Below are 15,349 nucleotides of genomic sequence, written 5' to 3' on the forward strand. Positions count from 1 at the left end.
CCTGCCCACATTCATTGCCCATCATTTAGATCTGAGAGAGAATAACTGGAACAATTTGATAGACGGTCTATCATGTCAGAGCGCAATAATATTTAGCATGTAATGCTGCGCATCGATGTGATCCAGCTACAGTACGATATGTAAACTAGGCCTTCTGCTTCATGTAAAGCCTTATAATAAATTATGCATTTTTGTTATATTGTATTATAGCGACTAATGTGTGTAGCCTAATAATTATATTTTCGGTGTTTTAAACCGGTATGGCTAGAATATATTTTGCGGTATATATTCTTACAAGTCATTATAGGTCATGATCTATAAAACATCATACAGACTTTAATAACCACTTATGAGTGGTTATGGACGCTTATAGTCAGTGTCGTAACACATTAAGCATGTTATGATAAAAAATTATAGGTATGTACTTCATATAAACTTTTACCGAATATAATTGAATTGAAAAAAAAGAGAGAGAGAGAGAGAGAGCGAAAGAGAGAGAGAGAGAGGGAGAGAGAGAACAGTCAAAAAGAAACAAGGCCCTACTTCATAAACTTCTGTCTCATCTAACTTTGCTGTTGAAGTATAGACACCTGAGTTGCCTAACCCATTCACAGGATTGGTTAACTCTTGAGGTTCCTTGGGTCTCCAATAATCTAGGTAAATCTGCTTTTAGTTTTAATGCACCCTATTGCTGGAACATTTAATCTTGATGTTCTGGTGCCGTTCCGGCAATTTAAAGTATTGATTGGGGACATATTTGTGAAAGAATGTAACTGTTTTCTGGGTGATTTGTGATGTTTTATTTGTGCTTCCCATGACTGTGTTTTTGTATTTTAATGTGTATATATATATATAGTTTGGGTATAATGTGTTGTTGTATTTACAGGGTGCATTTGTAAAAGAGACCTAGGTCTCAATATGTCTTCCCTGTTAAAATAAAGGGAAAAATATTCTTACCTTGAGAGCTCTTTCCCAACAATGCAGTGATAATAATAATAATAATAATAATATAGATAATATAGATAATAGAAAATATAATGTATACAGTACCAGTCAAAAGTTTGGACACACCTACTCATTCATGGGTTTTTCTTTATTTTTACTATTTTCTACATCATAGAATAATAGTGAAGACATCAAAACTATGAAATAACACATATGGAATCATGTAGTAACCAAAAAAGTGTTAAAAAAATCAAAATATATTTTAGATTTTAGATTTTTCAAAGTAGCCACCCTTTGCCTTGATGACAGCTTTGCACACTCTTGGCACTCTCTCAACCAGCTTCATGAGGAATGCTTTTCCAACAATCTTGAATGAGTTCCCACATATGTTGTGCACTTGTTGGCTGCTTTTCCTTCACTCGGTGGTCCAACTCACCTAAACCATCTCAATTGGGTTGAGGTCGGGTGATTGTGGAGGCCAGGTCATCTGATACAGCACTCCATCTCTCTCCTTCTTGGTCAAATAGCCCTTACACAGCCTGGAGGTGTGTTTTGGGTCATTGTCCTGTTGAAAAACAAATGATAGTCCCACTAAGCGCAAACCAGATGGTATGGCGTATCGCTGCAGAATGCTGTGGTAGCCATGCTGGTTAAGTGTGCCTTGAATTCTAAATAAATCACAGACAGTGTCACCAGCAAAGCACCCCCACACCATCACACCTCCTCCTCCATGCTTCACGGTGGGAACCACACATGCAGAGATCATCCGTTCACCTACTCTGCGTCTCATAAAGACACGGCGGTTGTAACAAAAAATCTCAAATTTGGACTCATCAGACCAAAGGACAGATTTCCGCCGGCCTAATGTCCATTGCTTGTGTTTCTTGGACAAGCAAGTCTCTTCTTATTATTGGTGTCCTTTAGTAGTGGTTTATTTGCAGCAATTCAACCATGAAGGCCTGATTCACGCAGTCTCCTCTGAACAGTTGATGTTGAGATGTGTCTGTTACTTGAACTCTGTGAAGCATTTATTTGGGCTGCAATCTAAGGTGCAGTTAACTCTAATGAACTTATCCTCTGCAGCAGAGGTAACTCTGGGTCTTCCATTCCTGTGGCGGTCCTCATGAGAGCCAGTTTCATCATAGCCCTTGGTGGTTTTTGCAACTGATTGACTCAAACGCATTAAGAAGGAAAGAAATTCCACAAATTAACTTTTAACAAGGCACACCTGTTAATTGAAATGCATTCCAGGTGACTACCTCATGAAGCTGGTTGAGAGAATGCCAAGAGTGTGCAAAGGTGTCCTCAAGGCAAAGGTGGCTACTTTGAAGAATCTCAAATATAAAATATATTTTGATTTGTTTAGCACTTTTTTGGTTACTACATGATTCCATATGTATTATTTCATAATTTTGATGTCTTCACTTTTATTCTACAATGTAGAAAATAGTAAAAATGAGTAGGTGTGTCCAAACTTTTTACTGGTACTGTATACATTACATTTTCTATTATTATCTATATTATTATTATTATTATTATAATTATTATTATTATTATTATTATTATTATTATTATTATTATTATTATCACTGCATTGTTGGGAAAGAGCTCTCAAGGTAAGAATGTCACTGAACTGTTTTACACCTGTTGTATCCTGTGCACATGGCGAATAAACGTTGAAATGTTGAAACTTGTTTTGCAGTCAAACAATTATCGCCTAAGCTTTAGGTCGGTAAACAAACCAATATTTTGGTCCCTGACTCTCAGAATCCGTAGACGACTTGATAGGTATCAATAAAGTGATGTATGTCGGTAAAAGTGTGTTCTACATCACAACATGACATTTCATTTGATCTGGAATTTAAGAGATTTCTGCATTCTCCAATGCAGCTAAGGGATCAGGATCCACTGTTGGGTCAAGGCTCTTCTTGAGTTAGGTTAAAGGGATAGTTCACTCAAATTAAAATGCTAACATCAGTACCATTGAATTGCATTAGAATGTGCCACAAATGCTAAAAAGTTAGCATTTTGAAACAGTGGCCAGGTAAAGAAAACCAAAGCATGTATTGCTGTCATATACAATACCTTGTCCATAGACTGCTTACAGGGTAAGGAAACCAATGTGTCATTTTGTAATTTGCATTAACTATCCCTTTAAAGCCTGTTTTTTGCTGGAGGGACATTTGGTTCATTTGGTGGGAGAAGGAAGAAAATATTTCAGGAAGAAGACTACTGTATGACAGAGAGCCCATCAGAGGAGATTTAATGGGGAGCATGATGGTGCACAAGCTGCCAAAGTCTCTGTAGTGTAGGGAGACTGTGTGATGGTGTTTAACCAAGGTCTCTGTACTGTAGGGAGCCTGTGTGATGGTGTTTAACCAAGGTCTCTGTACTGTAGGGAGCCTGTGTGATGGTGTTTAACCAAGGTCTCTGTACTGTAGGGAGCCTGTGTGATGGTGTTTAACCAAGGTCTCTGTCCTGTAGGGAGACTGTGTGATGGTGTTTAACCAAGGTCTCTGTACTATAGGGAGACTGTGTGATGGTGTTTAACCAAGGTCTCTGTACTGTAGGGAGCCTGTGTGATGGTGTTTAACCAAGGTCTCTGTCCTGTAGGGAGACTGTGTGATGGTGTTTAAACAAGGTCTCTGTCCTGTAGGGAGACTGTGTGATGGTGTTTAACCAAGGTCTCTGTGCTGTAGGGAGCCTGTGTGATGGTGTTTAACCAAGGTCTCTGTCCTGTAGGGAGCCTGTGTGATGGTGTTTAACCAAGGTCTCTGTTCTGTAGGGAGACTGTGTGATGGTGTTTAACCAAGGTCTCTGTCCTGTAGGGAGACTGTGTGATGGTGTTTAACCAAGGTCTCTGTACTGTAGGGAGACTGTGTGATGGTGTTTAAACAAGGTCTGCAATCACATCATTAAAAGGATACGTGTTTGGCACGCAACATCCCCTAACAAGTCTCTTGTATGTCCTCTGTGTACTGTTAATATCAACCACCAGGGGTCCCTGTAAGAGTTCACCATGCTCATTCCCCTTTCACTACCAGTCAGTTTTGGTCATATAGTGTTCATTCGTTTTTATGGCCATGAGGTAGGCGTGACAGTACAGTAAATTGGAGCTGAAACGACTAACAATATTGAGTTTTCTGATGAAACACCTACGTCTTGTAAGTGATGTGAGAGGTATTCACAGTTTGCTCCCCTCTGTCACACAGATGAACAGTGTTCAGTCCTAACCAGACAGACTGTAGTTCTGTTATGGGTGTTGGCCAATACACACTGTTGCTATGGGGACTAAACAGATACAGGTTCCAATAATAAAAGCTCCCCACCACCACACACTGTACTTAAAGGAGAAATTATAGGAAAAATAATAAACAGGTTTGGCCTTATTAACCAACACTTTAAATGTTCACATCATCATTTCTGTTTTGCTGTGAGACTCATTTGTACAGAGTAGATTGAGTTTCTGCAAGAGAGTTTGGTTTATAAATAACACACGCACATACACACACACACACACACACACACACACACACACACACACACACACACACACACACACACATCACTCTCGTTCTCTGGAACTAAACCACAAGCCCACGTAGTCTTATGACCAGTCATTCACATATTGAATGATATGTGTAATTTTGGGGTAATTTTGGGACACTGAGGGTAATTTTGGGAAACTAAGGGTAATTTTGTCTCTAAATTCACAAACTTTTTCTGTATCACTTACATGCCATAACCCTCAAGAATTAGGCTTCTCTGTGCCAAGTCTTACTTCACACGGACGGTACAGTAATATCATTGTTATGCAGTGGGCAGTGATTGTGCCCAGTAGTCTCATTAGGCTTGATCTGTGTCCCAAATTATACCCTATTCCCTATATAGTGCACTACTTCTGACCAGAAGTGACATAAGTAATAGGGTGCTGTTCTGGATTCACACTTGGTATTCTCCATTGGTTTAATGGGAAGCAGCTGAGGGGCATTACGTTGAGTGGGCTGATGAGCATGATGATATCAGTCCCACTCTCTCTGGTACCCTGTTCTCTTTAATGTAGTTACTGTACTATATAGAGCCCTGTCTCTCTGGTACCCTGTTCTCTTTAATGTAGTTACTGTACTATATAGAGCCCTGTCTCTCTGGTACCCTGTTCTCTTTAATATAGTTACTGTACTATATAGAGCCCTGTCTCTCTGGTACCCTGTTCTCTTTAATGTAGTTACTGTACTATATAGAGCTCTGTCTCTCTGGTACCCTGTTCTCTTTAATGTAGTTACTGTACTATATAGAGCTCTGTCTCTCTGGTACCCTGTTCTCTTTAATCTGGTTACTGTACTATATAGAGCCCTGTCTCTCTGGTACCCTGTTCTCTTTAATCTGGTTACTGTACTATATAGAGCCCTGTCTCTCTGGTACCCTGTTCTCTTTAATATAGTTACTGTACTATATAGAGCCCTGTCTCTCTGGTACCCTGTTCTCTTTAATCTGGTTACTGTACTATATAGAGCCCTGTCTCTCTGGTACCCTGTTCTCTTTAATGTAGTTACTGTACTATATAGAGCCCTGTCTCTCTGGTACCCTGTTCTCTTTAATCTGGTTACTGTACTATATAGAGCCCTGTCTCTCTGGTACCCTGTTCTCTTTAATCTGGTTACTGTACTATATAGAGCCCTGTCTCTCTGGTACCCTGTTCTCTTTAATGTAGTTACTGGACTATATAGAGCCCTGTCTCTCTGGTACCCTGTTCTCTTTAATCTGGTTACTGGACTATATAGAGCCCTGTCTCTCTGGTACCCTGTTCTCTTTAATCTGGTTACTGTACCATATAGAGCCCTGTCTCTCTGGTACCCTGTTCTCTTTAATCTAGTTACTGGAGCTTGGGATGGATCAGATCCACTGAGCAATACAGAATTGTGCCTACGTGTAGTACAAGCATACACACACACACACACACACACACACACACACACACACACACACACACACACACACACACACACACACACACACACACACACACACACACACACACACACACACACACACACACTCACACACACAGAACTAAAAGGTAACTGCAGGTACTGATCCAAAAATACAGTAATTTGTCACATAATATATGAAATGTCTTCCACTCTGACCGCTCCCAGGTATAGTCCCATTAGTGAAACAGCCTGAGGTATCAATAAGGCTTTTCTAATGTGTTGGTTCTATAAACATTATTGTTGGCTCTGATTCAGGAATGCTCTGTAGGGAATGTAGAAGCACTGAGAGATTCTCAGAGCTGAGGTCCTCTTTGTCTAACTAGGTTCTAACTCATATGAGATGAAATGGTACAAGGCCCTTCCTCACTACACGATGACACATACAGCAACAGCTAATGGATGTTGCCCGTTGGACAGGCCTGTCATTTAGAGGAATCATTTAACCAAAGCTCAGGTGATGAGTGACCTTGCCTAATGTAGTGGACGTGAGTGTGGTTCACGGTCACGTGATGAGGTAGCACTGCCTGCGACTTCAAAATCATTGTCACCCTTGGCCCGGGGGGGGGGGGGGAAATATTATTTTTGTCTTAAGGTCAAGACATTGCTTTCTCCAGTGGGAGACCCGGGTTCAGATTCCGCCCCATGACACTAAGATCTGAAGACTTGCCTAGGCTTTAGATTAGCAGGCTAACACAGTCATGTAACACGCTGGAAAACCGCGTTCAAACCCTGGGCGGTCACACCCCAAAAATGGTTAGATGTTGTCTTTTTGGATAACAAGAAAAGTGTTGCTCTAGTCATCTTATCCCATCCTCTGTTTACACTCACACAGTAAACACCCCGACTTTACACCAGACATTTGCTACACACACCAGGAAATTACATAATCATGCACTATGTTGGTGAGCAAACATGTCCAGAAGAGTTTATCTCCCCTCTCCTCATTCTTAACCCATCTACTTGTGAACTTGCACACGCACACACACACATGCGCACACACATGCGCACACACACACACATGCGCACACACATGCGCACACACACACGCACACACACACACACACACACACACACACACACACACACACACACACACACACACACACACACACACTGATAGTCACATCCCTCTCCTTTTTCTGGAACTAAACCACAAGCCCACTTATGACCAGTCGTCTTCTCTCTAGTCCAGAGATAAGGTTGAAGTTTTGAGTTTCAGTCTGAGAGCCTTCATCACTTTCATGAGTTCAAGCTGTTTTTTTAAGTTCTGTCAGTGGACAGCTGTATATAGATATGAACTAGCGAGCCTTACATTTGGAAAACAAGGCTGTGCAAACTAGAAGTCCCATGATAAATGTCTATAATAGCTGTGTGGAGAAACTCACCCACCAGAACGACATGCAGTATACTGTGTATATTCACCAGATCTCTCAACCACATAACAAAGTAATGTCTTTCCATTCAAGCCATAAAACACGTCCCTTTACTTCAAGCTCGCTCTGTTGAGCTGTGTGCTGTTTGTATGGAGGAGGTCGCTCAATACTTGTATGGAGGTCAGCTCAGTCTCGCTAATCCCGGTTTTTCTTTAACCATCGGTCTGAGGGCAGCTGATGCTCATATCTTGTTCCCTGTGGATCTGAGATAGGCAGCAAGGCTGTCAATGAGGAGAAACATGTTAATAAGAGGAGGTAGACCTGTGAGATGCACTACTGATAAGACTTTAAATGACTACCACAGCAGTGAGCAGATGGGGAACTGACAGCAAATCCAATAACTACTCTGGAGTATGTGGGTTCATGCCTGAGATTGGAGAGACAATTGCGATACAATTTTGATTCCTGTTTTCCTCCTGAACTGTAGTGTAACTGTTGTTGGCTTTATCTACTTCAGAAAGAGGAAGTGGGCTTTAGGAACTGTAAAGAAAATTATGCAGACAAATATACTTGGCACTAGTTGCTATAACTGCAACGCTTAATCCTAAATACAGTAGTGTTGTTTTGATTAAATGTTTTATAAACATGGATATGATTCATGTAAATTAATTAGTTGTAGCAAATCAGACAAATCTGACAAAATATATTTCATACAGAAAGCAATATTTATTCAGACATGCTTTACAAAACCTTGTTAAACCGTATCAAAAATGTCTACGGGTGTATAAACCTTATCAGTCCAATTCTTAGTAAGTGCATTTGTACAATAAAATATATTACATAACAATATTACAAACTTCAACATACATTTGCAACTCAGCTACAATTATAAGCCAGTTTGAGGGGATAAATCTATTGTTTTTCTACAATGACGGACCAACCAACGACAAGGAGTGTGTGAGAAGATTAATAACTTAAATGTTAAGTAGTTCATAAGAAAATGTGTTATGTACAATTTGATATTCAAATTATTAGACCTAATAGTACAACTTTAAACTGTAGAAATTCAAAACAAATCATGTTTACATATTTTACTTCCTAAAGTCTTGGACAAGGCATTATCGTCCTTGTTGTGCATGTGTAAAGGACAAATGTTAGGTAGGTACCACATTTGAGTTCACATCAAAATGGATCAGATCCTTTTGTTTCAATTGGTCAATACTCAATACCCTCAAACCTATGAAGCAGACCAAGGTTAAACCTAATGATAAGATAAAAGAAGAAAATACTTGACAAAACATTAAGATTTCTTAGCCTTAAAAGCACCTTTAAAACAAAATGGATGCCACTAACTGTCTAATACCACAGTCCTTCAATACCACTCAGCTTATAAGTGTTAGTCTGATTTAGCACATAGGAACACCTACGAGTGCATTTCAGTGTGATATAAATGATCTGGTCTCTGACTAAAGAGAGATCTTCAGAAGCGGGTAGATCAGTCAGGAAGTGGCTAGTTCCTGTGTGCCCTATTTATAAGCCAAGTGAACAGGGCTGCTTTGAAGAGCACAGGGCAGATACAACATAACATTACTGGGGCTAGGGGCTAGGTGAGAGTAGATACAACACAACATTACTGGGGCTAGGGGCTAGGTGAGAGTAGATACAACACAACATTACTGGGGCTAGGTGAGAGTAGATACAACACAACATTACTGGGGCTAGGTGAGAGTAGATACAACACAACATTACTGGGGCGAGGGGCTAGGTGAGAGTAGATACAACACAACATTACTGGGGCTAGGGGCTAGGTGAGAGTAGATACAACACAACATTACTGGGGCTAGGGGCTAGGTGAGAGTAGATACAACACAACATTACTGGGGCTAGGGGCTAGGTGAGAGTAGATACAACATAACATTACTGGGGCTAGGGGCTAGGTGAGAGTAGATACAACACAACATTACTGGGGCTAGGTGAGAGTAGATACAACACAACATTACTGGGGCTAGGGGCTAGGTGAGAGTAGATACAACACAACATTACTGGGGCTAGGGGCTAGGTGAGAGTAGATACAACACAACATTACTGGGGCTAGGTGAGAGTAGATACAACACAACATTACTGGGGCTAGGTGAGAGTAGATACAACACAACATTACTGGGGCTAGGTGAGAGTAGATACAACACAAGGAGAGTAGGCATCATAGGTTCTGTATTCACTTCTACAGTAGCTCAGTAATCATACTGCCTACACTCTTAGAAAAAAGGTTTCCAAGAGGGTTCTTCGGCTGGCCCTATAGGATAACCCTTTTTTGTTCCAGATAGAGCCCTTTTTGGTTCTTCTGGGGAAAGGGTTCCACATGGAACCCAATAGGGTTTTACCTGGAATCAAAAGAGTTCTTTCTGGAACCATAAAGGGTTCTTCAAAGGGTTCTCCTATGGGGACAGCCGAATAATCCTTTTAGGTTCTAGATAGCACCTTTTTTTCTAAGAGTGTAGTTCCTCTTTGCAATGTGCATTCTGAAACCTATTGTGAAATGGTGAATAAACCAAGCCTGCATAGGTATTTGCCAGAACAAAGTTAAGGCCATATTTGCTATGCATTTGGGCCTGGTGAAAAGTTTGCACCTGTTTTTATTGGATGAAACACTAAAGCTAAAACAGCAAACTGTCTTCATTTATACTTTGTTTTCTCTTCATTTATAATTAACCTTGATAAATTATTCATTTTCAGAACCTTTATTCTTACCTTTTCATTCAACCTTTTATGTCCAATTCCCTCTGGTAAACTTCAGGACCTGGTGCAAAGTGCAAATGCTTAATAAATGGGGCCTTTAGTCCTCAGAAGAAGGGATGCTTGTAAAATAGGTGTGGTGTCAAATTTGATGTACATCTTGCCATTGAGATTTGGACTGGCAGAGCTTGTCGCAGACATTTTATAAAATCCCTGAATATTCTTTTAACACTTGGAAAGTAGTTATTCAAGACAAATGTATTCTCAAGAAACGTATATTTTCATGAACTACATAAAAACCCAACCCACCTCATACACGATTACTTCAAAGTTCATCATAGTTTGATTGGCAAGGAGGACTACAGAGGAAACCAATCTGTTTCCATTCAAAACTTGGATTACAAAAAGTTGCAGGCACTTCCGACACCCCCTAAGACATTTTGTGACATCCTTGAACGTATCATTAAAAAGTTTGATCGGGGGTTGTAAGTATTCAAGTAAATATCCTTGGGAAAGTGATTATGATCAATGTGGAATGTAAAAACAATTTCAAAAGTACAAAAAGTACAATTAACCTTCATTTGCAGGAGAAAAGTGAAAGTGGAAAAAATTGCACTTAGCTAAATCTCAGCAGAACACTTGCATACATACGCTGCATAATCAGCCAGAATAAGAAAACACCTGTCGTCCTTCCAAGCTGCTACTTTCCATCACCATTAATCAATACATTTTCCCTACTTCTCCTTCATATTTAACAATCACCAGCTGTTTCTCTTGGCCGTATTCTCAGAATGTTTCGAGTCTTTCATACTCTTGGCCTGCCTGAGGAACTGGTCCGCTTTCCTCAGCTTCTCCATGGCTCTGGTTAGCAGTTCCTCCGGCGACCTGTCCTCCAGGCCATCGCCCCCCGCTAGGGCCGAGCTCTGCCCAACCTCGGTGCTCCCTATGGGGACGACGCTCCCCAGGAGCTCCCCTGTCTTTTCCAGCTCCAGGGCCACTTCATTTTCAAGGTCTGTTAAGTCTTGAGGACCGGCAGCCTTTGTCACGGCCACGTCTGTGATTGGCTGTTTCATGTTTTCACCCAATGAGGCCTCAGAGAGGAGATCCCCCAAAGAGGCGGACATGAGCTTGGCTAAGGGTTTGAAGGGGATGGGGGGACGATGGGAGGCCTGGCCGGAGGGTTTGTCCTGGGGGATCTGGGTCGTAGAAAGGGAGTCCTCCACATCATCAGTGCTGAGTCCCAGGCTGTCGGGGGTCTCCGTGTCTCCGTCTTCACTCTCGTCCATCAGTGCGTTCAGGCCAGCTTGGCTGCCCATAAGGGCGGCGGTGGAGGCCGCCAAAGTGTCCCGGCTCTCTGACCCCTCTTCGTTGTCATCGATGTCCGAGTGTTGGCCGCTGTCCACTGACTTTTCCTCCTCACGCTCACTCTTCTTTTCCGGGGAGAGGTGGCAGGACACGGGACTGGAGCAGGAGCTGTCTGGTTCAGGGTCACTCAGAGAGAGAACTACAACTGGGAACTCGGACTTAGTCTCTACGACCACAGGAACTTTTAGGTCCTCTGTTTCTTCAGTCGGACTGATTGTGGTCACCGCGGCTGGTGGTGGTGAAGTGATAGGGTTGAGTTTCTCTTCTGGTGTGGTGGTGATGATGACGTTCTTGGTTTCGTCTGTCTCTTGATTCTTAGGCTTGCTTAGGTGGACATCTTGAGTCACCACCACTGCTTTGGGAGGAGGGAGGATGACGGGCTTCTTCTTTGTGGGAGGTCCGGGAGGGCCAGGGCTCTTTTTGATTGGCTCCGGTGTCTGAACTGACGGCGTTACTGTGAGTTGGGAAGACTTCATTGTCTGAGGTTCTTCATTGGGTGATATATCCACTCCACCACTAGCGGCAGACTCTTGTTCTTGAGCCATTGGCTCAACAACTTTCTGCGTCTCTTCTTCTATGGTGGTGGTGGTGACCTCTGGGTGGTAAGTCACAGGGGGTTCAACTTTTACCTCTAGGGGGGTCATGAGTGTTGTAAGCTGAGAGGAAGAAGACTCCTCCTCATCCTCAGCCCCCTCAGGGATACTGCTTTGTTGAACGTCAGATGCATTCGTTTCAGAACCCTCTTCCTCCTTCTCCTCTACCTCATCCTCCTCCTCTTCATCTTTCTTCCTGCTTCCACTAGCCACCTCTGTACCCTCCTGCATGGCTGTCTGAGTGGGCTTCTTGTCTTTGGATGGTGGGGTGGGCGGCCTGGGTTCCTGGCTGGACTGGGAGGCCTCAGCCAGGTTGTCTGTGGAGCCCCCGATGGGTTTGCTCGGAGGGGTGGGCGGTGGTGCCGACTCGACCCCAGCCTCGGAGCACTTCTCTGGGCTGCCCTCGGGACCGGTGTTCCTGGGGGGTTGGTCTCCGGCTGGAGCAGCGGGCTTGACCTCTTTGGAGGGCGGCATGGGCGTCTTCAGGACCTTGAAATCAAATCAAATGTTATTTACTTAACATCTTTCATATGGTTGTTACAACACATTGTAAAATAAATGGAAAGAAGAGAGTAAAACAACAAATGATATGCACCTTTTTCTCAGGGCTGGTCTCCCCAGGTGGTTGGTCCTCGGCAGACACAGTGGGCTTGGCCTCTTTGGAGGGTGGCATGGGAGGCTTCAGGACCTGGACAAAAGAATAACGTGTTCATATATCATATGACAAGTGTGTGTGTTTGTGTGTGCGTGTGTTCACCACAGACGTGTGTGTAGATGCGTGTGTACATACGTACCACAGGAGGTTGGTGGCACCTTAATTGGGGAGGACGGGCTCGTGGTAATGGCTGGAGCGGAATCAGTGGAATGGTATCAAATACAGCAAACATGGATTTCAGGTGTTTGATACCATTCCATTTGCTCCGTTCCAGACATTATTATGAGCCGTCCTCCCCTCAGCAGCCTCCACTGATACGCATGTGAGTGCATGTGAAACAGAATATGTACTATACTGTGTTAAAAATTCAACCTTTTTCTCTGGGCTGCTGTCAGTGCTAGTCTCATCAGGGAGTTGGTCCCCAGCAGAAGCAGCAGCCGTCTCGGCCTCTTTGGAGGGTGGCATGGGGGGCTTCAGAACCTTCTGGGGACTGGGCTCCTTTTCAGACGGCAGACCTTCGTCAGGGCTCTGGGTGGTCAGACACTCTTCTGGGGCCTCGCTGGGTTTGGACGTGGGGGGCATGGGGGGCTTCACAGCCTTTTGGGGAGTCTCAGTGGTACCTGTGGTGATGTGGTGTGTCCCGTTGGGGATGCTGGCGTCCACCGCGTCCAGGTCATGCCGGAGAATCCCATCTGATGAGACGTTGGCAACCTGGAAGATGAGGGGAGGGGTTTAAGAGACAACATTCAATTGATTGAATTTAATAATTCCCTTATTCCAATGAATTCTATAAACACATTATGCATTTAGCAGCATGACACACTAGCACTAAGCACTATGTTGCAGATAAAACACACACACACACACACACACACACACACCTCTTTCATGTGTATCCTGGTGGGTGGTCTTCTGTTACGGTTTCCTTTCGGCCTTGTGCGTGTGGCATGCTCCAAATGACTGGTCTCATCTATCTTCACCTGGGAAAACAACAATTAACTAAATATATTTGTCTATTTTAGGAGGAGAATAAGGCCCAGATGTATTTTTGAAACATTCTTACAGTTGGCACCAATGTCAGAAGAGACAATAGAGGAAAGGTTTCATATTGGAGCGCTGGTACACTAGTGTCAAACAGTTACAAACACTGCTTTCTAGGGGTTCCAAACATGTATTGTCCCTGGGATTGTAATAAAGACAGTGCTTATACTAGCCTGGTCCCAGATCATGTTTGGAATGACCATTGGAGTTGGCAAGACAACACAAACCGATCTGGGACCAGGCTATGCTTATACCACACCGGTTCCGAAACATGCTTTTTAGCATTAGGGAAAACACTTCACCTCGTCAAATATCTTATTCTTTGCTCTGTTGATGCCGTCACTAAAGGCCTTAATCCAAGCCTCCTTCTCCTCCAGGTTCTGAGCCTGGAACTTGACATCATGGACCTGGGAATCAGGAGAACACAAAGCTTAGAACATTAGAACATAGGCACAGAACCTGGAGAGCTGTCAATCATTCCTTATCACACTGTTGGCATAATTACTATTAAACCTAGAATCAAAAGAAAACACTGCCACTAACCAAGGTGTTGTAATCAAACAGCTAACGCCGAATCATTTATTTTAATCGTGCCTTTCAAACAACTTGGATTCCACCACAGACGTAATAATTAGAAACAGGGAATTATGACTGAATTTCCCAAATGAATACATTGCTGAGTGCCAAGTTAGAATGGCACTGCAGATAACTACATCATCCAATACTACAGACTTCCTATCAAACATTTTCAACAGAGAATTTTTGCTGTCAAATAAATGTTAAAACCAGGAAAGAGGAAAAAAGAGAGCAACGATGATGACACACTGAGAGTCATCTACAAAACCACTGTCCAAAACTGTCACACAGTGGACTTAACAAACTAGGGCCAGGATGGAGAATAGAATAGAATATAATTGAGATTACGTATCAGAAAGGTCTAAATCTAAGAAACCACTCTACAACACTGCAGAGTTAAGAAACTATAGGCCCAGGATGGAGAATAGAATAGAATAGAAAAGAATAGAATATGATATGTAAGAATAGGACAGAAAGGACATACATTCAATTCTATTCAGAGCACTGAGTACAGCAGATTAGAGAAAGGACATACATTCAATTCTATTCAGAGCACTGAGTACAGCAGATTAGAGCAAGAAACTAAAAGCGCTGTCTCGGTGGCAGTTCTGGGACATGCACTGGCTGAACCAGTCTGAAGACCATCTTTGTTCCTTTTGACATCCCTTCTACTGAGGCCAAGCCAGAGAGCTAAACAGGGTTACCAGGGAGAGAGCGCAGGGGCAGCCAAGTAGCTCTTAACATCCTGGTCAAACCCTCTCTGTCCATTCACACTGAACGACAACAGCACCAACTCAAAACTACAATACTGTAGCTTCAGAAGCTAAACTACAAATAGCTTGTAAAGCGCCATAAAAAAGCTTTGTAAATGCAATGCATCACAGAACATACAAATATCCACAGCTTTGAGCAGAAATTATGACAAATGTTTTACATAGATGTTTCTTAGTGTTTGTGGAGTTTGGAGTCTGTATTACAGGGGTGTCTGTTGTGAATGTTAAATAGGTTTCTACTTTCTATGGGCCAAACGCTGACTGTTGTTCCATCCAGACCTGGGTTCAACTACTACTTGAAATA

The 15,349-nt window shown here is 42.6% G+C and overlaps 1 protein-coding gene across 1 annotated transcript in view; it reads right to left on the reverse strand.

Annotated features, from left to right (window-relative positions):
* Nucleotides 1-9,025: 9,025 nt before the first annotated feature.
* The window catches only part of plekho2 (pleckstrin homology domain containing, family O member 2), a 30,791-nt gene continuing 24,467 nt past the window's right edge, over nt 9,026-15,349 (reverse strand). Inside the window, exons 4-8 of the mRNA XM_084154564.1 lie at nt 13,999-14,103; nt 13,537-13,635; nt 13,028-13,366; nt 12,596-12,688; nt 9,026-12,489 (exon numbers count right to left, since the gene is read on the reverse strand). Of these exons, the coding sequence (XP_084010690.1) occupies nt 10,801-12,489; nt 12,596-12,688; nt 13,028-13,366; nt 13,537-13,635; nt 13,999-14,103 (2,325 nt within the window). The 3' untranslated portion in view covers nt 9,026-10,800. The remainder of the gene's footprint in view (nt 12,490-12,595; nt 12,689-13,027; nt 13,367-13,536; nt 13,636-13,998; nt 14,104-15,349) is intronic.

The sequence above is a fragment of the Coregonus lavaretus genome (genome assembly GCF_964263955.1).
Source record: "Coregonus lavaretus genome assembly, chromosome: 37".
Classification (NCBI taxonomy): Eukaryota; Metazoa; Chordata; class Actinopteri; order Salmoniformes; family Salmonidae; genus Coregonus; species Coregonus lavaretus.